General features: G+C 41.0%; 1 protein-coding gene across 1 annotated transcript in view; it reads left to right on the top strand.

Annotated features, from left to right (window-relative positions):
• The window catches only part of Utrn (utrophin), a 456,941-nt gene that overhangs the window by 215,016 nt on the left and 217,542 nt on the right, over positions 1-24,383 (top strand). The window contains exons 49-51 of the mRNA XM_051206176.1: positions 264-469; positions 2,733-2,887; positions 16,202-16,391. Coding sequence (XP_051062133.1) covers positions 264-469; positions 2,733-2,887; positions 16,202-16,391 — 551 coding nt within the window. The remainder of the gene's footprint in view (positions 1-263; positions 470-2,732; positions 2,888-16,201; positions 16,392-24,383) is intronic.

Raw genomic sequence — 24,383 nt, 5'->3', positions numbered from 1 at the left:
AGTACAAAGTATATGTATTATTACACATTGCACGTAACCCACGAGCCATCTCCTATCCATATAGTTACATGGTATTACTAGCCTTATAATATATAACAATGCATTGTAACATGTGGCAGTCACCCAGTAGAGCCCTTCTAAGATGCATTTCCCATGTTGCCCTCCTTCTGCTGCTGGGCCTATCAGTGACAAATGTATGAGCGGGTGTTTCCCCTCGCCCGTGAAAGTCACTTTGGCGGGTTTCCTTTTGTCCTGCTCCCCAGTGGAAAGGGTGAGGACGCAGTGGGAGAGCACACAGCACGGGGTGGAGCTCAGGAGGCAGCAGCTGGAGGACATGGTGGTTGACAGCCTGCGGTGGGACGACCACAGGGAAGAGACCGAAGAGCTCATGAGGAAATACGAGGCTCGCTTGTACATGCTTCAGCAGGCCCGGCGCGACCCACTCAGCAAACAAGTCTCCGACAACCAAGTAAGAGCAGTGGATCGTTTTTGGTGGTGTCTTTTGTTGGGTTTTCTTCTTTTGTACTGTCAACTAGATCGGGCCTCTCGTGTGTTCCCACGCTCTTAGACACACATGCTAAAACTGTACAGGGATCGAGTCACAAAATGTTTGTTACTAATGGCATAACAAACAGAAACATGCCGTGTGTGAACGGAGCCATGATTAGCATTTACAAAGGAACCCTCATTCATTGACGCTTTTTGCTTACTCGGGAGATTATTTTTATTTACAAAATTTCCCGAGACTTTCATTTGAGTACTTCTATAGTGTGGAAGTCAGGTCGTAAGTATGTGTGGTTTTCTCTAATGTCCATGTTTATCAGTAGCAACAGCTAGTGGTCAGCTTTGCCAACTTCACTATAGTGTTGAGAATATTGAACAATTCTGGTTTAAAGCATGTTATTTAAAAATTCTTTCTATAATCATAGAATATTTCTTAAATTGGATGTGTGATTATACTTGGGGTAACACTGTATTTTCCCTTCAGGTAGCCTGAAATGGAAAATGTATATTTAGGCAGAATATCGTAATCTAAAAATGTGGGGAGGGAGTTGAAAATCTGCACATAGTATTTTAAACCTCTACACATGAGCACTCCTCATGGGTATAATTTAAAATCCAACTGGCCAGCTCTGTTAGCTTCTGATTTGTTTTGTGTGCTTATGACTCTCGTCGATTGTCCCAAAGTAATAGCAAAGCTTTTGCACATATGACTTGAGGAATCTAATTTAAAAACAGTCACTAATGTTCCCATTCTCATACCCAGAATGCAGTTGGCCTTCACATCTTCGACATTCATGTCTACAGATTTTAAAATGAACTCATATAGATTTATTGTTAGCTTGCCATTATCCTGTGAACACAACAACAGGACAGCTAATGATGAGGCATTTATGCTGTATTAAGCCAGTGACTCTCAACCTTGCCAATGCTGTGACCCATTAATACAGTTGCAATTGTTGTGACGATCTCCTACCCATGAAATTATTTTCATTGCTGCTTCATAACTGTAATTTTGCTAGTTATGAGTTGTAATATATGTCTGATATATGACCCTGTGAAATGGCCATTAGACCCCTTAAGGGGTCACACACCACAGGTTGGGAACCGCCCAAGGAACTTACAGGAGATGTGCAGTATACTGGAGGATGGAACAGCTTATTGTGCATACACGGTGCTGTTTCATCTAAGGGGCCCGTGTAGATTTGGTATCCACGGAGGGGAAAGGTTTGGGGTGGTCTTCACAAGTACTGTTTACTGATTTTCTGCTACTCAGACGAACAATGTGCATGTGTTTCTTCTGAAACCTTAAGGTGGATTTTATTCTCACAATTGCTACGAAAAACATTCCAGACACAGTCCACTGTCATTTGGATATCATGGAAATATCTGGATTGATTGAGAGACTTTTTCCAGGGTTAAGAAACTACGAAGGGGCTTGTGTCATAATATACTGAGTATCTGTGGTGACATTTAGGCAAATGCCTAACAAATCTTCATCCATTCGAACTGCTATCTTTGCAAACACTTAGCGTGATCCAGGGGTAAGGGGCAGAATGATCCAGTTGTAATGGGCAGAATATTTCTACCATGGTAGTCTTTGACATGTCTCCAAACACATGTTGAAGAACTCAGTTTATTGTAATATGACTAATGTCTTGTGAGAATCAGATACGCAGCAAAAACAATGAAAAGGTCAAATGGCTTGTCTAAGTCCAATTGCGTCATCTTTTATTATCACCCACTATGCACCTGGCTTCTCAGGCAGTTTCCCTTTTAAACATTTATTTTAATTATTTTCTTAAGTATGTGTTTATGTGTTGAGGATAGACATGTGCTCATGAGTGTAGGTGGCTGTGGAGGTCAGAGAATGTCCACCTCCTGAAGCTGGAGCTCCAGGCAGTTTTGAGCAGACCCAGTGTGGGTGCTAGGAACCAAACTTAGGTCTTCTTCAAGAGCAGTATGTGTTGAGCTATCTCTCCGGTCCCTCCTCAATCATTCCCTTCCTCCCTCCCTCCCTCCCTCCCTCCCTCCGTCCCTTCCCATCCTCTCTTCTTCCTTCCTTTCTTTCATCACTTTGATGCAATGAGAGTTTGTCCTTTTTTTTATTTGCTTTCTTCTGGTGATTTCTGGGTCTGAAATGTGCTAAAACTTCCCAGGAATACCAGAGTTGGGTAGTACTAGTTACTGAGTGACCAGTTCTAACAGCTCCGGTTCCATTTATAACTTAGCTGCTGCTTCAAGAACTGGGTTCTGGCGATGGTGTCATCATGGCATTTGACAACGTCCTGCAGAAACTTCTGGAAGAATACAGTACCGATGACACAAGGAATGTGAAAGAAACCACTGAGTACTTAAAAACATCATGGACCAATCTCAAACAAAGGTACCTTGAAAGCCTGGGCAGGGACATGTGCATTGGTTGCTTGGTAATCCAATTTCCTTGGCTCTCACATGCAATCAGGCCAAATATGCTAACATTAAGAGTGTATTTTATTATTTTTTTTCTATTTTTTAAACTGTGGTCAACAAAGTACACATTATTGTACTTTGTGTAGAGTGCGTATTTGCATATCTTTTTGAAACTGTTCAGTGCATTCTTTAAGTAAATTTTGCTAGTAATTTTTAAAAATGTTTTCTTATGCCTCTTTATATTATTTAGAATACAATTCTTTTTAGTTCTCTGGCATGGAACATGGCTGTAAGTACTTCAGGGTGATATTAGTATTAATTGTTACTCTAACCCTCAAATGAGAAGTAAGTCCTATGGATTTATCACCCGACCTCTGAAGTAATAATCTATGTGCAGAGTTTTGGTTAATTTGTTATTTTTTCTTCCCACCACTGTCATCCAGCCAGTGTGTCTGGAACAACCTGAAACAACACGTGTGTTTATAATGGAGGTTTTTGGTCACTTCATCTTGTAGGCTTTGATGAACCATAAGCAGTGGTTAGCATTTTTCCAGGTTGTATGTTTATGTCCGTCATCAGTAAAAAGTATTTATTTTGTACAGTGCCCTGGCAGTGCCTTTATATAAGTGAAATTATGGCTTACCAAACATCTTTTTCAAGCTATTGCGACTTCCTGAAAATGATTTCCATACCAAGCCATGTCTAGTTTGCAGTGGATAAAGTTGAGATCAGAGTGCTTTGGGATATTATAATTCCAATAATTTAATGGTAATTTAACATGGAAGAATTTTGGTCTCTAGTTTTGTTTTACAGTGTGTTTGGTCTCTAGTTTTGTTATACTGTGTGTGCGTGTGTGTGTGTGTGTGTGTGTGTGTGTGTGTGTGTGTACTCCTGGGTGCTGATCCACTGATGTAGGTGTCAGAACACAGCGTGGAGGAGTCTACCACTTGTGTTCTGAAGATTTGTAGGCTTAGTAGGCTTGTGGGAAAGCCTTAAGCCACTTTGATGAACTTCTAGATGTCCCTTGTAGTTAGATTCTCTAAAATGGTTCTGGGAACTCCGTGAAGAAGACCGTGAGGGATAACATGAGTGTGCATGTGTGCTAGACACATACTCATGTTCCAGATAGACACCTACTCCGGTTCCAGATAGACATCTCAACGAAGCCACAACTCTGCCAAAAGTTAAGGCTGGCTGTAACCTCGTTATTTTTTTTTTTTTTTTTTTTTTTTTTTTCAGCAGCATAGTGTTCTTACGTCACGACATGTTGTTTGGCTAGATTGCGAACTCGGATAGGGAGGAAAGTGAACTAAAAACAACAGTCAGTGTGATAATCCTTAAAGTTGTTTTATCCATGACCAGAAATTTCATGAGTAAGAAACATCTTTGCTTTTATTATGAACAACTCCCCCCCCCCCCAACTTTGAAATGTGGAGTCTGTTTTGTTTAAGGCTTTTCTTGCCTTTGCTTTGTAAATATCTCCAGGCAGCCCATAGCCACAGTTAAATTAGATGGAAGAGGCAATTAAAAATGAATTAGATTCCAAGGTGATCTTTCATTCATCACAGTGGAGATGGCCACAGAGCCACAGTTTTTTTTGTAGTTGCAAGACTTTGCTTCACTTAATCTCTTTCTGTATTGTTTTAGAAATAAGAAATAAACATTAATATTTAGACATGATTAGAAAATAATGTTATTTATACAGTTGGGAAAGTTCAGCAAAACTGTGGCTCTCCAGGTCCATCATTGGTGACAGCTAGGATTTCTATATTGAAATTATGTGTGTTTGTTTAAGTGTCCTAAATAAACATCGCTCGGGAATATATAAACCATTCCTTACTTTCTCAAGCAAAGTAGGAGGTTATATTAATTTTCTTTGTGTTCTTGCCATTGCTGTTATAAAGACAGAGAAGTTCTTTAGGCCCGTGTTTCTCAACTTTTAACATTTCTTCCAGAAGAAGCTTTTAGACTTCCTGCGTCCCCACTCGTCCCAAAATGAATTAACTAGTTAATGAATTACTTTGGGGGCAAAGTCTTACTAATGTAGCTGAACTTGCAGTGCAGCTCAGGCTAGGATCAGACTGGTCATCTCCTTTCAACAGCCTGGAAGCTTCATTAATAGCAGAGTGTTCTGTGTGTCGCTTGCATCCCATGCACTTAATCTTTAGAGTAAGACAGAAACAGGAGTAAGTTGTTCTATCGCTACTCGGGGAGTAGATTCACTTAACACCTCCTTTGACTTCCGTGGTCTAACCTCACAGGTTCAGCGAAGTGAAATGCCATGTTCAAAGTCACACAGATGATACTTCATTAAGGCTGAAGGCTGGCGCTACTAGCCATGCTCTGAATTCTGAAGCATTGGTGGTGATCTTAACGACCTAGGGTCTCTTGTGAGTGTCCACCATGGTTTTGTCCTTCTCTAGATTAAGCCCTTAACACCCTCTTGTATAAGTCTCCCAGCAGTCTTAAGAGACTAGAAGCATTGCATTGACAGTCAAAGGGATAACAGAGATGGTAAACAGTTCCGGGGGTGGGGGGTGGGGGTGGGGTGTCACACAGCTCATTAAATACAGATGGGATTAGAATTCAGATTCGTTTGTCTACGCGGCCAGGTTCTCACTTTCTTTTGGGAGAGTTTAATTTTTCTTCTTTGTTATCAGAATGTCAGCTGTTCCCAGTGAACACTCGCTCTGTGGTCTTACTCCTTTGGTCCATCTGTGATTCTGTTTACTGGTTCTCATCTGCACTGTGTCTAGAGAGCAGATGAGACTAAAGATATGGGAGCTTCCGTGAATAATGTAGCAATCTCTAGCACATGACCATGCCATGCTGATGGCCCCCTGACAGGCCTTTGTTACCATTTCCTGTCACTTCACAGCTGTATTCTGAATATATATCATTGTCAGCAGGATTCTGCAGAGGTGAAGAAGGGGCATTATACTTGTGATAACATTAGTGCTGTAATGTATGCCGTTTAATACCTACTTTCAGTGGAGATGTTTGGTATGGATTGAAATAGACTATTCACATATAAAGGCCCTCATTCCTTCGTGTACAATGTCAAACTCCCAGACAGGCCTGATAACAGAAAGCCGTCCTTTGATGTGAGGGCGTTTATTATAGTCTGTATGTAGCTCAGTATGAATGGCTTCCTCCTAGTAGCATAAATATTAGTATGTTTGATTGCCTCTCCTAGCCTCCCTAAGGTAATCTGTAATATAGATACATTCAGTTTTTTTCCTTTTTCTTTTTGTTAATTTAAACTTGAAACAAGGCTGTTTTACATGTCAATCCCAGTTCTCTCACCTCCCATCCTCCCTTATCACCCCCAACAAACCACAACCCATCCCCTTCCTGCTTCCTGGGGGGGGGCGGGGGGGCGGGAAGGGTGAGTCCTTCCATAGGGAGAGTTCAAAGTCTGTCATATCATTTGGGGCAGGGCCTCTCCCATGTGTCTAGGCTGAGAGAGTATCCCTCTATGTGGGATGGGCTCCCAAAGTCCATTCGTATACTAGGGATAAATACTGATCCATTACTAGATGCTCCATAGACTGACTGGCCAGTCCTCCTAACTAACACCCACATTCAGGGGTTCTGGGTCAGTCCTATGCTGGTTTCCCAGCTATCAGACTGGGGTGCATGAGCTCCCCCTTGTTCAGGTCAGCTGATTCTGTGGGTTTCTCCAGCCTGGTCTTGACCCCTTTGCACATCACTCCTCCCTCTCTGCAACTGGATTCCAGGTGTTTGGCTCAGTGTTTAGCTGTGGGTGTCTGCTTCTGTTTCCATCAGCTACTGGATGAAGGCTCTAGGATGGCATATAAGGTAGTTGTCTATCTCATTACCATGGAAGGGCATTATAGGTAGCTTCTCCACTATTGGTTAGATTATTAATTGGGGTCATCCTTGTAGATCTCTGGGCATTTCCCTAGTGCCAGATTTCTCCTTAAATCTATAATGGCTCTCTCTCTTATGGTATCTGTTTTCATGTTCTCCTCTGTTCTTTCCCTGATTCAATCTTCCTGTTCCTCATGCCCACCTCTCTCCTTCTCTTCTCCCCTTCTCTTTTTCCTAACTTTCTCTCCTCCTTCCATGCTCCTAATTTGCTGTGGACACCTTGTCTCTTTTCCTTTCTCCAGGGGACCATGCTTGTCTCTTACAGGGTCCTCCTTGTTTCCTAGCTCTTCTGACAGTGTGACTTGTAGGCTGGTACTCACTTGCTTTATGTCTAAAATCCATATATAAGTGAGTGAGTACATACCATATTTGTCATTTTGTGACTGGGTTACCTCACTCAAGATGGTTTCTTCAAGTTCCATCCTCTTCCCTGAGAATTTCAGGATTCCATTGTGTTTGTTTCCACTGAGTAGTACTCCATTGTGTAAATGTACCACATTTTCTCCATCCATTCTTCAGTTGAGGGGCATCTAGGTTGCTTCCAGGTTCTTGCTGTTACAAATAATGCTGCTATGAATGTAATTGAAGAGATGTCTTTGTTGCATGGGTGTGCATCTTTTGTGTATATGCCTAAGAGTGGAATTACTGGATCTTGAGGTAGACTGATTCCCATTTTCCTGAGGAACCGCCATACTGATTTCCAAAGTGGCTGTACAAGTTTGCACTCCCACCAGCAGTGGAGGAGTGTTCCCCTTTTTCCACATCCTCTCCAGCATAAACTGCCTTTGGTGTTTTTGATTTAATGCACAAAAATTCTTAGCTTATGTTTTTGTTTTTGTTTTGCTTTTTAATGTGGTTAACTATTGCAAGTTTAGACAGTTGAAATGTGTTTGTTCAAAGTTAAGTATCTCTTCTTAGTTTTTTTTTTTAGCACCAGTTAACCATTATTTCCTGCCAGTTTAGATAGTTGAAATGTGTTTGCATGAAGTTAAATACCCTTATTTGAAATGCTTGGGGCCACAAGTGATTTGAACTTGGTGATACATAGTGACAGGTATAGGAGATGATGCTCAAATCTAAACATGATTTGAAATGTATTATGTTTCAAATGTTCCTTGTAACGTCAGGGAGTGTATTTTGTTTGAGGCCTTCTATAATTCCAGCACTGTAATTAACTAATAAAACTTCATATGTACCTTATACATGAAACCTAAAGGTAAATTATATAACACATTAAGTAGTTTTAAGAAATGAAAACAGAATTTTCCAGTTTGGCATCATATTCTCTCTCTCTCTCTCTCTCTATATATATATATATATATATATGTGTGTGTGTGTGTGTGTGTGTGTGTGTGTGTGTGTGTTTGGGTCTGAATGGTTACTTAGCTCTATATTTAGGCTCTGCATAGATAAAATAACATTTTATGTGTGTGTGTATATATATGTGTGTGTGTATATATATATATACACAAATATACATATATAGTTATGTATATGGGTATGGGCATGTATATGCATGTTTGTGGATATAGATAGAATTATCCATGCTGAAAGATTATAAAGGAAACCAGGTCTGTAGCTGTATACTATGGCTTCTCAAGAGACTCTAATTATGGAATTTCTCCTTGTCCTCACCCAACAAGGTCCTGTTCTCCTCTGCCTATTTTAAGGCATTTCCAGGATGGTACAGGGAGAGCAGAGAGCCCGGTGTGAGGTATCTGACAGTCCTTGGTTAGAGTCCTGCCATATGTATCTACCATCTGTGTAACCCTGAGCGTCCCTTCCTCCAGTCCTAAAGCGGAGACTATGATGAGTCCCAATGTCACCTATAAACATCCTAGGTGCCTAGTCCATGCTCCACAAAAGGTGGCTCAGATCATCACTGTGCTGCTGAATCTTCCTTGTAAGCTGTCACACTTTGCAGAGCTTTGTGTGGCCGGTGTGCAGGGAGTGTGTGGCTGCTTGTTTGTCACCCTGAATGGTCTCTGCTGATCCTAATGATGAAGAGTTGGATCAGCCGCCTTAATGAATGCATTAGTGCTTTATTCCGTCTTTATTAGCAGATGAGACGTCTTTATAAATCCAGTCATCTTGGTTAGTGAACTCATCATAATTATTTCAAATGCTCTCTGCACTTCTGGGAAGAAGAGTGTAGAAAACTTGAAGGAGTACTGTTGGATGGGGAGCCCTGTGTACAGGACAAATTGATGAGTGGACTAACTTTGTTTTTTTTTTTTTTTGTCTTTTGAGATGATACTGTCTTTTTCATTAATACTCATGGACTGAATGTAGTTTCCATGGATTGGTGGAAGTTTTGTGAACTCTGAAGATTGAGTCTGTTGACTGGGGATGTTGCTCAACTGGTAGTGTGCATGAATTCCTGAGTTCCACTCCCAAGTGCTGCATAAACTGGGCATGACAACCATCACCAGTAATGTCAGCAGTCAGGGCATAGGGACAGAGGATCAAGGGCATCATCCTTTACACAGGCAGCGTGAGGCAGCATGGAACATATGAGACTGGAGCATGAGAAGATTGAATCTGTAAGCCTCTGGGTCATGATCGCTCTCCTGGTGTGTTTTGTTGCGAATCCCAAAGCCTTGGTTTCCTTTCCCTTTCTCTGTGCTGACTTACCGTCTCTGAAAACTAAATAGAAAAGATGTGTTCTGCCTTAAGCATGGCTCTTTCTTCATTTGGATCAGTACCTTTTAAGAGTGGGGTTGGGGATTCAGCTCAGTAGTAGGGTGCTTGCCTAGCGAGCACACAGCCCTGGGTTTGAGCCTCTGCTCCTGGGGGTGGGGGGTGGGGGGGGTGGGGAGGGGAAGGGTGGAAAATGAAACACATCAGAATGGGATTACCACTTGGGCCTGACTTCCGGCCAGGCTCAACCACTGAGCTCTTAAAATGAGCAACTCACTCTGAAGTGCAAGTAACCTTTTCCTTCTCAATTGTTCGCCAGGACGAGCTTCAGAGGTTTGATCCTCTTGGGAAGTGACTTCTTTCCCTGATTGTCGCCTTTAGTTTTCAGTTTCTTTCTATTGTTTCTGTCACTAGCACTGAGAGAAGCATAGAAATTATACTCTTCTATATTGTTCTGTTCCGTTATTTAATATTCCATGTATTTTTCGGCCCTTGACAAAACAAAGGCTTCATGCACACCATTTGTGTTGCATGCGGAGAATATTCTCTCGCTCACTTTGAATCAGGGTCCTACACGCAGAAGTTTTTCTCAGTTCTGTATCAAGTGCACTAGGGGGCTAATGGGCGCATTCTTTGTCTTTTCCTTCATTTTTTTTTTTTTTATTCCTTCAGTGAATTAATCATTTAATTAAAGAATGACTCATTAGCCTCTAGCTAGCCAGGCTCTATGAGAGTCTCAAAGAATCAACCTTAACTATACTTGTGCCTGTAAGGAGTAAGGTACTTTACTCCTTACATGTCCCTACCTCCAAAAGCTTGCATTCTGTAAGGGAAACCATGGAGTATGGAATATGGAAGGAGCTGGCGGGGGTGGGGGGTGGGCACCCATTAATTATGGGAGGTTGTCTGGGAGCTGTTAAAAACAATCAGCAGTATAGCATAAAAACAGGACGTAGGAAGCTTGGATAAACATAAGAAGGCAAACCTCATTAAGTGATACTTTGCTACTTCTGGGGGTTAAGAAGAGCTGTGAGGGGAGAGGGGGGCGGAGGCCGGATACGAACTTTGGGAAGCGTGCAAGGGGAAACTCTTGGAGGAGGGGTAGGTATGGGACGGACGCTGTTTGTATTGATAAAATTGAATCTCTGTAGGTCTCCCTTTGAGAATAGTTCCCTGGGGTAAAAAGAATAACTGTGAAGAGCAGAAAGGAAGTGCTTGCCGGGTCTTTTAGAAATGGGGACATTGTTGGCTGTTGGGATCCGGCCAGGCCATGGGTATTGTAGGCTCTACCTGTGCTGTGGACAATTGCTTTGGTGAGGTAGCGATTTGGTGTGATACAATGGGAATAATAAAATACTGACTTTTATAACCGCTATTGATCACTGGTTAGGGGAGAAAAATAGTATGGAGGCGAGAAAGTTTAAATTATTTGTAGAAACGATTTTAAGAGAAGCTTGCAATGCAGAAGGGAGGTCCGATTGGACAGGAATCGAGAAAAATTGCAGGCGTGGTGATTTTGGAGTTCAAGATTCTAGGTTCGGTGAAGGCCAGATGAGGGCTTGACCCGAGGAGACTGAGGGCCGGGCAGCTGGCTGATTGTAGGGTAGGCGTTCCGGGGCTTGGTGGGAGATGCCTTTGGAAGGCAGACTGATGCATGTTGTGGGAAAGGTATGGAATGGTAAGATATTGATTGATTAATGAAGACAAACATGAGTAGTGATCTAGTTTAAATAAACAAGTGAGTAAATAAAAAAGATGTGGAGAGACACAGCCTCTCATGGAAATAAATGTCTGGGTGCATTCTCTCTCTCTCTCTCTCTCTCTCTCTCTCTCTCTCTCTCTCTCTCTCTCTCTCTCTCTCCCTCTCCCACTCCCTCTCTCCCTCCCTCCCTGCCTCCCTCCCTGCCTTTCTCCTTCCTTTGTTGTTGGCAATAGCATCCCTAGGGGTAGGTAGCTGCTCTGATGTGTTAACTATGCATCAGGGAGTTCATTGGAGGCACACAGTCTATTCAAGTCCCACGGAATGGATATTTAAATGTCTTGGTAAAGACCCAGTCTCTATGTAGCAAGCACTGGTCACTAGAGGACCACAGGGTATTTCAGCAATACTCACTGTTCCCTTGAATGCTTTTTCCCCTCAGTATGTGTTAGTATATGCTTCAGGAAAAGCAAATGTTAATTTTGTTTTCAAGGGAATAAAATCTTAAGAAATCACTTCACTCTACATTTTCTGTGTGTCACTCAGGCTAGTGCTACTATTGTCTACTGGGAAAGAGATAAATACATTTAAATCTTATGCCACTGTAGAGGTTACCTTTTAAAACATCAAAATTAGCAACATGCAACTGTGGCTTTCCTAAAAACTCACTTAGCCTTTTGTAAAAGAGACTTGTTTGGTAAGAATATTGTCTTTGATCAATTATAAGCAATACACACCCTTCATTGAACATAATATTACATTTTATAGCTGAAAATATCAATATTGCCTAACATCTTTTAAGTGACATTTTCAAAAGCCTGCTATGTGGGTGACCATATTTTATGTTACAAAATGGCTATCGGCTTATTTTATAGACTAGCACAGAGAGTTTTATTACAGATATCATGTGAAAGCTAAGAGTTCATATTTTAGAAAGTCCTAGTTCCCTTTAGTATAAACGATCATAAATCTGTCACCCATGGATGTCCTTAACAGCTTCCATGTGAGGCTATTTCTATTTCCTTTTGTGTCTTATAGGCACTTATTTCTTTTGTTTGAAGCATAAAAATATTTTAGCTAAAGTCCCCCTTTGTAGACTTCAAATGTTTTATCTTACATGTTTTCAGCCTATTCTTAATTTATCTTTTGGATTTTATATGTTTGCCGATTTAGATTTTTAAAAAGTCCCCACCTTTGGCTTCTAAACAGAAATTTCCTAAAGTTAAAACCTTTATCCTTAGCCAGGTATTGGTGGCTGATGCCTTTAATCCCAGCACTCTGGAGGCAGAGGCAGGGGGATCTCTGTGAGTTTGAAGCCAGCATGGTCTAAGGAGTGAGTTCCAGGTTAGGTTCCAAAGCAATCCAGCGAAACTCTGTCTCAAAAAACAAAACAAAACAAACAAACAAACGAACTCATAAGCCTTTATTCTAGTCACAGTGTACTCCTTCTTCTAGTCACTCATCTCTTTCTCTGGATTTCCTCAACCTTTTTCTGGTCTTGTCTGAGACTCAGGGCTGAGGGCATGAGCTTGAGTCCCCAGAACCTATGTTTTTAAAAAAGTAAAAATACCAGGGCCAAGAGGCAGAGATGGGTGGATCTCTGGGGCTTGGTCGCCAGCCATTATGGCCTACATGGCAAGTCTCAGACCTGTGAGAGACTAAAGTAGGTGGCATCTCAGGAATGACATCAATAGTTTTTCTTTTAGCTTCTGCACACACATAGGCACACACACATATGTACCCTGGGAGCCTAAATGAATATGAGTTCAGTATTAGAAGGATGAATGCCTTCCAACCTTTGCTGTCTGCACCCTGTTCATGTTCCCACCGGTAACATTTCCTGTACAAGTAGAGACTCTTTAGTGATGTGGGATTTGTAGCTAGCATGGGCCACAATGGCGGAACTTCTGCATGAGCTTCTGTCATCTTATCCATGAATTACACCTTTGGAAAGAACCCTGGACAGTCTGCAGTGGTAGGGCCATTAAAGGTAAATTATTAGCTCGCCTGGTTAATTCTAATTTTCACCTTAATTTTATGATAAGTCACCCATAGTTGCTTGAAAACGGATACATGATGTTGGCAATATCCAGTATACCACACTAGCATTGGATCTAATTTTAGGAGTAGAAATTTAATAAACTAGGAGAGACTAACTCAGCTGTATTCTACTAGAAACTTTCTATAAATCATATTAACTTCAGAAATCAGAACACAAAGTGGCATATATACACGGATTGTGATAATTGTTCATTTGGTTCCAGGAGTTGCGACCATCCATGCAGTAGGCAAACACTCTACCGCTGAGTTCTCATATATCCTCCACTATAATTCATTATAATAACATGAAGATCATTTAGACTTAATAACAGAGTTTAAATTTCAATGTTCTTTTAAACTTAGAAAGTTTAGTGTCCATGTGTATGTGTGTTATATGCCTGTGTATGTGTGCATGCCTATGTACATTCATGTGGAGGCCAGAGGAGATCATCAGAAGTCCTCTTGTATTGTTCTCTGTCTTATCCCTTGAGGCAGGGTCTCTCACGAAACCTTTGTCTATTTTGTTTTATCGGAAGTTAGTATTTGCCTTGCTTTTGAGTGCATAATTTTCTCGCTCCTCTTGTTAATTCTTCTCTTATCTTTTCAGTAGCCCAATAGTGTCAATTTCCACAAAGTTGACCTGTTAAGCAATCTGTCACTTCTAATACCTTTATGTCGAGGGCATCTGTCCTGTAGCTCTGCTTTCTGTGCCTATTTGCACCCATCATGCTAAGTATGTCCATTCTTTTTCTTCCAATGATTTCTTTCTTGGCCCTTATGGTTTAGTTTTTCCTTTTTCTTTATAGCTTTTTTTTTTTTGAGTTATTTTGTTTGAGTATATCCTTTTTTAGTTTTATTAAATTAATACAGGATTACAGAGCTGTCAGAATAGCCACACACTCTCTTCTGTCAAGTCCCCTTTCTCATCAGCAAAGAGCCCCTTGGTATTTACTGGTATTGGGAGTCTTGTTTATTTGGTTGTGGAATCATTCTCCTTCATGATATGTGTAGTTTTATGCTGTCTGTAACCCACAATCTTTATGGAAAATGGTGCTTGGGAACGAATCTCAGACAGGCTAAACTGATAGCTTATAAATGCCTTCATTCTGCAGTGAGGACTCTGAGCAATGTGTATCTATGGAAAACTATTTCTCCCTGTAGTTTGTATAGTAAGTGGACAGATACAAATATCTCTATATATTGGAAAAGTGTAGTAAGAGTCTAGAATAGAACCTAGGGACCTTTATAGAACACACATGGTTACTTTCACGGCTCACTGACCTTTTACAAGCCTAGATGGAAGAAGCTTAACCGAGAAGGAATAGTCTAGAAGACATGGGCGTAAAACTTTAAAAGATAGGTGTGATTTTTGTTAATGGAGATGGTGGTAAGGACACTGTAATATGGATATAAAATTTTTACATGGTTCTAGAAGGAACTGGGACATAATCCATGGAGGTGAAGAGTGAGAATAAAGTAAAGGATAAAGTTGGGGAAAGAATTGTTGGTAAATTAGAGGACACCACGTTCCAAGTGGGTTTACTTTCTAGACAAGTAAGACTAGAGGAGTTTTAGGGAGCAGATGCTGGTCTGCATATGTCACCCCAGAGTGCCACGTGACGGATGGATTCACTGTCGTGTTTTCTATCTGGCTTCTTTCACTTAACAGAGTGCATTTACGAGCTTGCCCATGTCGTTGGCTGCAGTTTGTCTCGGTGTTCTATTGTTTGCATGGACTGTATTTCACTCTCCAGTTCCTGTTAAGGGTTGTTTGTGGTCCTAAGGGGATTTATCTGCTTTAGAGCTTTCCCAGAAGTGGGATTTCTCTGTACATGTCGTTCGGTACTTAGATTCCTTCTTTTAGCATAATGTTTTTGTGGTATGTGCATGTTAGACTGTTTTTGGGGACTTCCCCCCCCCATTTTATGACTGAGCAATTTGTTCATGTTCATATGATAAGCTGTGGTGTCATTTCCATATTCTGAATAATGATATTCTAAACATTTGTGTATGAGATTTTGTATGGACATGCAATTCCAATTTTCTCGGGTCTAAATAAATAGGACTAAAATCTTTAAAATTAAGATTTATTGTTGTCTGTGTGTCTGTCATCTGTCTGCCTGTCTGCATAGAGGCCAGGATAGGAAGTATATCCCTTGGAGCCAGAGTTATAGGCATTTGTGGGCTTGTTACTTGCTGGGACCCAAACTCCCGTCATCCCGAATGTTTGTTAAGCACTCCTGAGCACAGGATTTGTCTGTTTTCTCACCATGTAACTTTGAGGTATATGTTTTAAATAGTGACTATATAGGTGTGTATCTTTTCCAATTCAAATAACTCTAAGTGCTCTAGTTTTGATGTTGGACTAATGAAACATTCATAAAAGCTTATTTGTCCAGTGCCTTAAATTATTAAATTAATAATACTAAATATTATTATGGTATTAAATCAAATATTTTTAAATCAACTTGTATTTACTTGGATTATTAGCAAGTACCAAAAGTTATTTTCTATGTAGTGTTGGGGGTTGAGCACAGGACCTAGTGAATATTAGGCAAATGCTTTGTTAGTGAACTGCACACATTAGGCTTTACATTATTTGTTTTTAAACCTTAAATGTTTCATTTGATTTTGCTCCTTCCCATTCAGTTAGTGATATATGAATATGTATTGATATTGCTTTTTAATTGACATTCCCTGTAAGGCAGTCCCTAGATATTGGCATAAATCTATAAGAGACTATATTAATGTACAAATGTGATATATAAAATGCAAACACAGTTATTTTTATGGTGTGGTGTGGTTTTGTTAATATTTCTATGTCTCTGTATTGGTATTTAACAAGTCACTTGAGATTTCCTTAAGGAACCTTTTAGACCCACAGGTGAAGACATCACAGTTACATTTGATGGCTTAGAGGGTGGAGTTATCTGTCTGTTTTGTCTCAGGTGCATGTAGTCGGTGATGTCACCCTTTCAGTCACAGAACCGTGTCTGCCATGTTTTTTTCTTTCAGCATCGCTGACAGACAGAATGCTTTGGAGGCTGACCTGCGGACAGTGCAGACGTCCCGAAGGGACCTGGAGAACTTGGTGAAGTGGCTTCAAGAAGCGGAAACCACAGTGAATGTGCTGACGGATGCCTCTCAGAAGGAGAATGCTCTTCAGGACGGTGTCCTGGCCAGGCAGCTCAGACAGCAGATGCTGGTGAGTGTGTGGGAAGCCATGGGCAGCGGTCTCCTACTGGAGCCCTTGTGGCCACCTGTACATTGATTACTGTTCCAAGGTGAGGCTGTCCACTCATTCCCTTCCGGAATCCATGCCGTCCTGTGAATAACTGATTTCTTGGATATGGTGCACACAATACTGTTACACTTAATATTTGAGTGAAATAATTGTTTTATGGAAGTAATGATTGTGTGTTTACAGGTAGAGATTCAAGTTTACTTGGTTTTCTGTCATTTTAATTGCTGGTACCATTAGTATTATTAAATACTAAATTATAAGGGCATTTCCCTTTCATATGAATGGGGAATTATTGCAAAGTACTATATCATTATTATACTACTATGAATGGATAAAGTGTTTATTTTATTTATAATACACATAAATACTTGTGATAGAAAATTCTAACCTCTGTGACTTATTTAGAGCCAGGGCTCTTAGGCTTAAAGGCATTATATATAATGTATACATATAATATAAGATACATATTATATTTACTTTATAACCGTGGTTACATATGTAGCCTGAGGTTCACATCTCATTCTAAGAAATGTGATACTTTTTAGAATATTTTATTTTCCTTTTATTTGCATTGGTGTTTTGCCTGCATGTGTGTCTGTATATGAGCGTCAGATTTTAGAGTTGTTAGCTGCCATGTGGGTGCTGGGAATTGAACCCAGGTCCTCTGGAAGAACAGTGTTCTTAACCACTGAGCCATCTCTCTAGCCGTCAAGAAATGTGATAATGCTAAAAAGGTTTTTCTTTAAAACAAATGTGTGAAATTTTATGAAGCAGGCCCAAATTCTCTCTTCCAACCCCAAGTCCTGTTACTTCTGAGCTCTTGGTCCCCTTCTCCTATTTGGGGTATGTGGGTTAACCTCTTCCTGTCAGTCATATATAAACCTTCGGGCTACAACTTAATTCCAAAGTTCCTCCAGCGGTTCTGAATCCTGTGTGCCATGGCTATACATCCGCGCCCTTGTGTACTCGGTGAATTGTTCCCAAACACGTGGATCCATCATGTTGACTACTGTTTTCTGATAGTCTGGTGAACACCCATTCCACTGTCATTTTTTTTCCTACCCTAGTTGGCCATGCAGTTCTTTGATGATGGAGATGCTGTTCTTGTTGTTTACACAGTGTTCTGACTCTGACTTCTACCCTTGAATTCAGTGCTGTTAATCCATTTTTGAATCCATTCTTGGAGAATTCTCTTGAAACATCTAAAAGATCCTGTTGTAAAATGTTGTCAAGTATGTGGGTCTGGGTTTAGTCTAGGGGCTTTCTTGGAACAATTACTCTTAAAATTGGAGTTCTTGTGGGATTTGTAAAAGTGGGTGTAGGCATCTCTGACTCTTTTGCCTGGCCTTGGAACCTTTTTCCTCCTACCGGGTTGCCTTGTCCATCCTTGATAAGAGGGTATGTGCTGAGTTTTATTGTAACTTTTTTTTATAGCATCCGTGTTCTGTTGATATCCCTGGGTAGCCTGCTCTTTTCCAAAGGGAGATGGTAGAGGGGTGGATTCAGGGATGAGGTGCGAAGGCTAACAGGAGTGGATGGAGCGGAAACTGCTGTTGATATGTAATATATGAGAAAATAATAGTTTCTAAATTAGAAATAATTGTCATTAAACATATTATAAAACATGAGTGCTGTGGTTTGCTTCCCCCATGGGGGGGGGGGAAGAAGCCTCACCCAAAATGAGTTTGAAAAACCTCTTTTAAAGAGGTGTAGAATGAACTTACATATTACTCACCCTTATGTGTGAAGACTGTTACTATTTCATAGTGAAATTGGGAAGAGTCAGAAGCCGGGAAGAGGGGCTTAGTGAGTAAAGTATTTGCAGAGGCATAAAGACCTGAGTTTGGGTCCCTTGTACTCATGTAAAAGGGCTGGTGGGATGGTAGCCTCAAGGTCTTGTGCTGTGTCTCTAGCTCAAGCTGTGGGTAAGAGGTTGGAGACAGGAGATCCCAGGGGCTCGATGTCCAGTAAATCTACCACAAACTATGAACCCCAGCTCCAGTGACAGAGATCGTGTTGCAGAAAAGAAACTGGAGTGGAGCGTGATGGAGGAAGACATGTGATGTCCACCTGTCGCCCCACACATTCACAGATGGCCAAGGACAGCCACATACACACATGCATACAAAGGTGCCCCATCCCCAGCGCAAGCAAATTTTAAAAAAGAAAGGAAAAGCAAATATCAAGGAAACCGCCCGTTTGCTCATTGCTTATTGCTTATTCATTGCACACTACTTTTGTGATTTGGTGGTGAGTGGGACCATGAAAGCATCCACGTTGTTAAATGTGCCCTTTTGTCTCACCCTCTGGAATCTCAGAATGTGACCATTAATGTCAGTTGCTAAAATATTTTGAGATCATCTGGATTTTAGGAAGCTATAGTAGGCGTTCAGTGTGGGTAAATGGTAGCTTATATTGCTTTTATGATTTAAGTAACTATAAATTTGAGCTACGCACATTCACAGATACTTAATTTATGTAATGCTGTTAATTTCAATGCTATTTAGATGATGTACTCCAGTAAGCAATGGCTTACTGTGAGGAAAGAAGGCTCCAAACGAACCCTGCTAATGACTACCACCAGCAGAACGCAGGCCCGTTGCAGAATCTAATGAGGTTTCCTCACACATTTTTCTCTTAGGATACATTCTTACCACAGCTCTAGCTCCTCGCAATATTTAATGAATATTCAAGCTATGGGAGAAATACATTTAAGTAGGAATGGTAGGAATCTTTTAAGTAAAAATAACTAAGCTCAGGATTACTTGTCTCACAGCAAACAGTGACAAGCCAGGAGGCTGCTGGCTAAAACATGAAAAGATAACGTGTACAGTAATTGCTTCTCAAAAATAATTGCATGTTGCTGAAGTAGTGTGTTTGGGTTTGTGTGAAGGAGAGTCTTTGCTAACAGCTGACTTCTGTTTTTCTGAGGATAAATGTGCACTTGTTTGTCTGACATCATTGTACTACACATGGTTTTTGCCTTTTGGTCCTATATTGGATTCTCTTAGTTTACAGCTCTCCATCTGCTTTACTTAATACATACATACATTCATACATCATTGCATGACTTAGTTTTGTATATTAGTCTTATTTGTGTGAGTGATTTCAAATGGAGACTTGTTCAGAAATGGAAAGGTGTGTGAAGAAACCAGAGAAAGACCTGAAATCATGACGTGAATTTGCAGGTGTTGAGCTAATGGTAGTGGCGGGCCCCCTGAGATTTCTGTGTGAGGTGTGGTGATGACATTAGCATGACTATGTTGTATGATTGGGGATGGATAGATCTAGCCTGTCAGCTATCTGTCTGTCATCCATCCATCCATCCATCCATCATCCATCCATCATCCATTTATCCATCCACCCATCCATCCATCTACCCATCCATCCATCATCCATCCATCCATTTAACATCTGTCTGTCTGTCTATGAATGATTTGTTTGCCCTGAGATGACATATTCCCTGGTTATATTTGATTCATGTCTTGTGCCAACCAGATGTTAAGCCACAGATATATTCCCTGGACATAAAGGCATACCATGGTCTGTTTAAAGATGATTCTGGATATATTTCAATAAAGAAGGGCTTGAGAGCATAATATCAGATGAAGATTTTCTGCGCCTACGATTTGCAGCATGCCATTTCTACTAAGGGCAGACTATCGTTTTGGATTCTTGTGTTTATGTTTTGGATTTTCTTGTTGGCAGAAGTTTTCCAGCAACAGAAAACTCAATCTTGAGGACTAGAAGGAACGAGAAGCTTCTTGAGAGCCACACAGTACATGGATGGTCTTGTGCACCTGGCTACATTTTTTTATGTTTATTCTGCTGATGATGGCAATGTCATCAAGGTGATTAAACAGGAGAGTGATGTGTTAAAGTCTCTGATTTACAGGAATCTAGCTGATGGCATTGTTAGGAATGGATCCGTACTCCATGATAGCATCAGCAACAGGGAGCTGGCTAAGATACTCAGGTAGCCATGCACGCCAGAAGTGACAGGAAGTAGAAATACAGCAAGCAATGCTGTATTGTGTGTGGCGGTCCAGGGTGAGGTTGAGAACTTAGGAGAAGGAGGTATCAGAGCAAGAACACAAACTTGTTTGGAATGTGGAGGGATGGCAAGTTCTCTTTTGATTAAACCGCAGTGAAATGTTTGAGTAGCATCCAGGGGAAGGTGCTGAATTTGGCTGTTTGTTTGTTTATTGCTTTTAAGGAGAAGCTGTTGCTGATTTAAAAACCAATTTATTAGTTGGTACATTCATCTTAATTTTCTTAGCCGCAGTCTAGGACAATCATTTTAATTTTAATTACATTTTCAATTTGAGCTCTGAATTTTAGCAGTACCAATTCATGACAAGCTTCGGTTCTTTTCCGGATAAACATCTGAGTGTCTTTGGCCTTTTGGAACGGGTGTGAGGATTTGCTCTGAAAGACTTTGTGGTTTAGAATCTTTGTGTTGTCCTGTGTTCTTGCTGCTAGCCTTTTCTCTTCTGTCTCACAGAAGAAGACTTTCCAGATCATCCTACTCTTTCTGGTACCCAACAACACCAGTTTCACCTTCTGGCTCTGGGACAGGAATTATTCAAGTGAAGCATCCCAGTAAAACAAATGAAAAAAAAAAAAAAAAAAAAACCCTCTAAAATCCCTAACTTGTTGAATGCTGACATGATTCCCCCCCCCCCCCCCCCCCCCGCTGATAAGAATTCCACACTATGGCAGTTTGTTTCATGCACAGAAGCATTGATAATGTTATAAAATAATCCTCAGGGTTGGTGTATAAGGTGTGTGTGAAATACATTGACTGCTGAGTGAAGGCTTGGATCCTAGCTCTGCAATATCTCATTGTGTTTATGCAAATACACTATTCTATAATGCAAAAAAAAAAAAAAAAAAAAAAAAAAAACTGAAGCCCCAGATACTCCTGGTCCCAAGCATTTCAGATGAAAGATGGTCAACATGTAACTTCATGTTTTTATTGCAAATCTTCTGCCTGTTAGTCACATGCTGCACTGTGTACTTACATACTATATAATTCAATTTTTGGTTTCCTCAGAGAGAGATGTGTAGCCATAGCTATTGCCGATGTAGAGCATATACCATCTCAGAGTCCACTTTTCCCATTAGGATCGTTAAGATCACTCCCCATTCTCAATCCTCCAGCCCCTGACCCTGAGATATCACTAATCCATTTCTTTCTAATTTGCCTAAGAACTTAACATTTTAAATTGCTTTAAACTGCTTTTGGCTTTGGCAGCCTCACCAGAAGGAGGCAGTATAGATCCTCGACAAGGAGCTGATGGGAAATCTACCCAGGATGAAGTCCCCCGAAAACTTCCCGATGAACCAGCTCTGTGAGACTCAGGCTAAGACTATAAATCACACTAGCATGAAAGATGAGGAGGCAGGGGAAGGAAAAGATGTTTGTGAAAATGCCCTTCTTCTGTTACAGAATCACAACATCAGGGGGAGGCGAATGGGCAGTATTCCCTGGGAGGTTAGAGTAGGCAGCACCTTGATAAAGAGAAACACACAGGAGTCCTTCCTGGCTGTTCCCTTTTACCCAGCCATTTAATCACCCTGGGATATTAAGACACTGTTCCCAAACTGGTATCATGTGAAACGTGTCTCAGACATGTATACACACATGCATAAGTAAATGACACACAGACACACACACACAGACACACACACACAGACACACACACACGCACACACACACACACACACACACACACACACACACACACACACACCACCCCAAATCTTTACTGGTTCTACATATGACATTATGCATTTGTCATCTTGGATTCCCTATTCATGAAATTAAAACAGCTTCATGACAAACAAAATGAGATCACGAATCAGAGGGAGATGGAGGAGTTGGTCATGCTCTGTAGACAGTTGCTGGCTTCTCTTTATTAACTTGGTGTTTACTTACAAGGGTCCTATTTGATTTCTAGGATGGTTTGCTCTTATGCAGGCAGGGACCTGGAAATCGACCTTTTGGCTCTGCCTTTGGGACTTAGGTAAACCTGTATGCCTCCGAAAATATGTTCCGTTTTGTTTTAGATGATGCTGCCACACTGGCTCAAGGTGATTTGTTAGCACGGAGTATGTGGGCTTAGGTCCTTCACAACAGATCCCTCTGTGCTCCTCAGTGTTTCTACTCACCCAGGCAAGCGCAGCCTGAGCAGCGTTCCGCTGGGAGTGCTAGCATCACTCGGTAGAGCTCCAGGCTCCCTGCCACTCCAGCTCCTCATGTAAACGAGCTACCTTGGCAGTGGGTGGGAGTGCTCGCTCTGTCCCCAGGGGAAGTCGGCCGGTCCTGTATCTTCAGCTTTAGTGTTTCACTTAATATCCTCTTGGCTCCGGAGCGCTCTCCTTCCTTGCAGCCGGCAGCGCTTGGCTGCCCCTGCAACTTGCTTCATCTCTGGCCACGCCAGGCTGAGCAGGTCCTGGCTGTGAGCATCTGCCGGGGCTGTCTGGGTGGCGTTCGTCAGTGTTTTTGTCAAATCAAGAAGTTGACTGAATCCCAGCCTCCTTTTCTCTCGAACCTTTACCCCCCTCCCTGCATCTTTCAAATGCATTTCTGGAACCGAGCATGCTCAAGAGAATTGGCAAATCATTGTCCAGTGACCGGGAGGAAATGATCACCGCTGTTCATTTATAATGCAAATTCTGAGGAGTCTTCAGAAGTGTGGTAAACTTAAAATGATGGCCGTGGTGAGAACATCTCTGCAGAAAGTTGTGGTTTTGTTACATCGTTTACAAAGGATGGCTGTTTCTTCTCCGCGCTACCAGAAGCTGTGTAAGGTAACTGGAAACAGGGAGTCGGGTGTCTAACGAATCCAGTGTTGCCTGACTAGGACATACTTATCTTTCAGGCTCTTAGGAAGGAAAGGAAGAACTCCCTTTCCCGGTTACCGATCGCAAAAGCTGTTAAGAGGCACCGCTTCCTTAAAATTCATTTAAGCCTGGAAACAAGTGCTGTTTTAGTGAATACTTTATTTTATCATTCTCAACCTTGTCTTCTGAGATGGGCTGTTTGGAGAAAATATGACAAACTATTTTAGTTAAGACCTGTTAGCTCCGAGGTGCTTTGCAATATCCTAATATTTAAGGACAGATTAATGCAATGCTAAGCTACAGCAACATCAAGCAGATTGCTTAACATGTTCATCTTTTTATAGCTGTTTTTTTCCTAATTAAGGAAAGTAATGCCCATTTTAAAAACAAGGTTAGACCCATCATAAGCATTTCTTATATTCTTGGAGTCTGCATGTTGTTGTCAGAGTTGAAGAACTTGATTTTCTGTGGACAGGGTGGGTTGAGTGTTGTTTTTGGATGTAACATATTTGATGGTTACACAGTTGGAGTACAATGTCCGTCATTCTAAGCACAAGCTTCCTGTGTTGTTTTGGGTTGGTATTTGTTATTGCCCATGGTTTTTATGTTATTCAGTGTCCACGGTGTCTCATTACTTTCATATAAATGAGATGATATCATGTAGAGGGAAGATTACAAAAGGAATCAATTTTTATATCATTATAATAGCATGCTTTCTCCCTGTAAAATCCTTAGTTTGTGTCTAAAGGAGGAATCTCACTGTTCTTTAAAAAGCCAACTGATCTGTCATTGGAAAACCTGCCCCTTGTGATGTTATTTTTCTGATAATATAAAATTTATGTGTCTAAGCACGTAGACTCTGCCTGTGGCAGTGGGTGGGGGTTGGGAAAGCTGTGTACTGTTTATTTGATTTCATCATATTGTTTTGTCTTATAGTCCAATTTAATGTATCTCTGCTTAGAAACTTACTTTTCCAAATATAATTTTAGGACATAGATTGAGGTAGTGGGCCGTGCTTTGAAGAAATACTTAGTGGTCTTTTTATTTGTATTATTTAAAGCTTGACCCAACTTAATAATTCAGTTGTAGAAGTATACAACTAAC

This window comes from Phodopus roborovskii, unplaced genomic scaffold (genome assembly GCF_943737965.1).
Source record: "Phodopus roborovskii unplaced genomic scaffold, PHOROB, whole genome shotgun sequence".
In the NCBI taxonomy this organism is placed as follows: domain Eukaryota; kingdom Metazoa; phylum Chordata; class Mammalia; order Rodentia; family Cricetidae; genus Phodopus; species Phodopus roborovskii.
The sequence above is the reverse complement of the archived record's forward strand: the minus strand, read 5'-3'. Positions and strand labels throughout refer to the sequence as shown.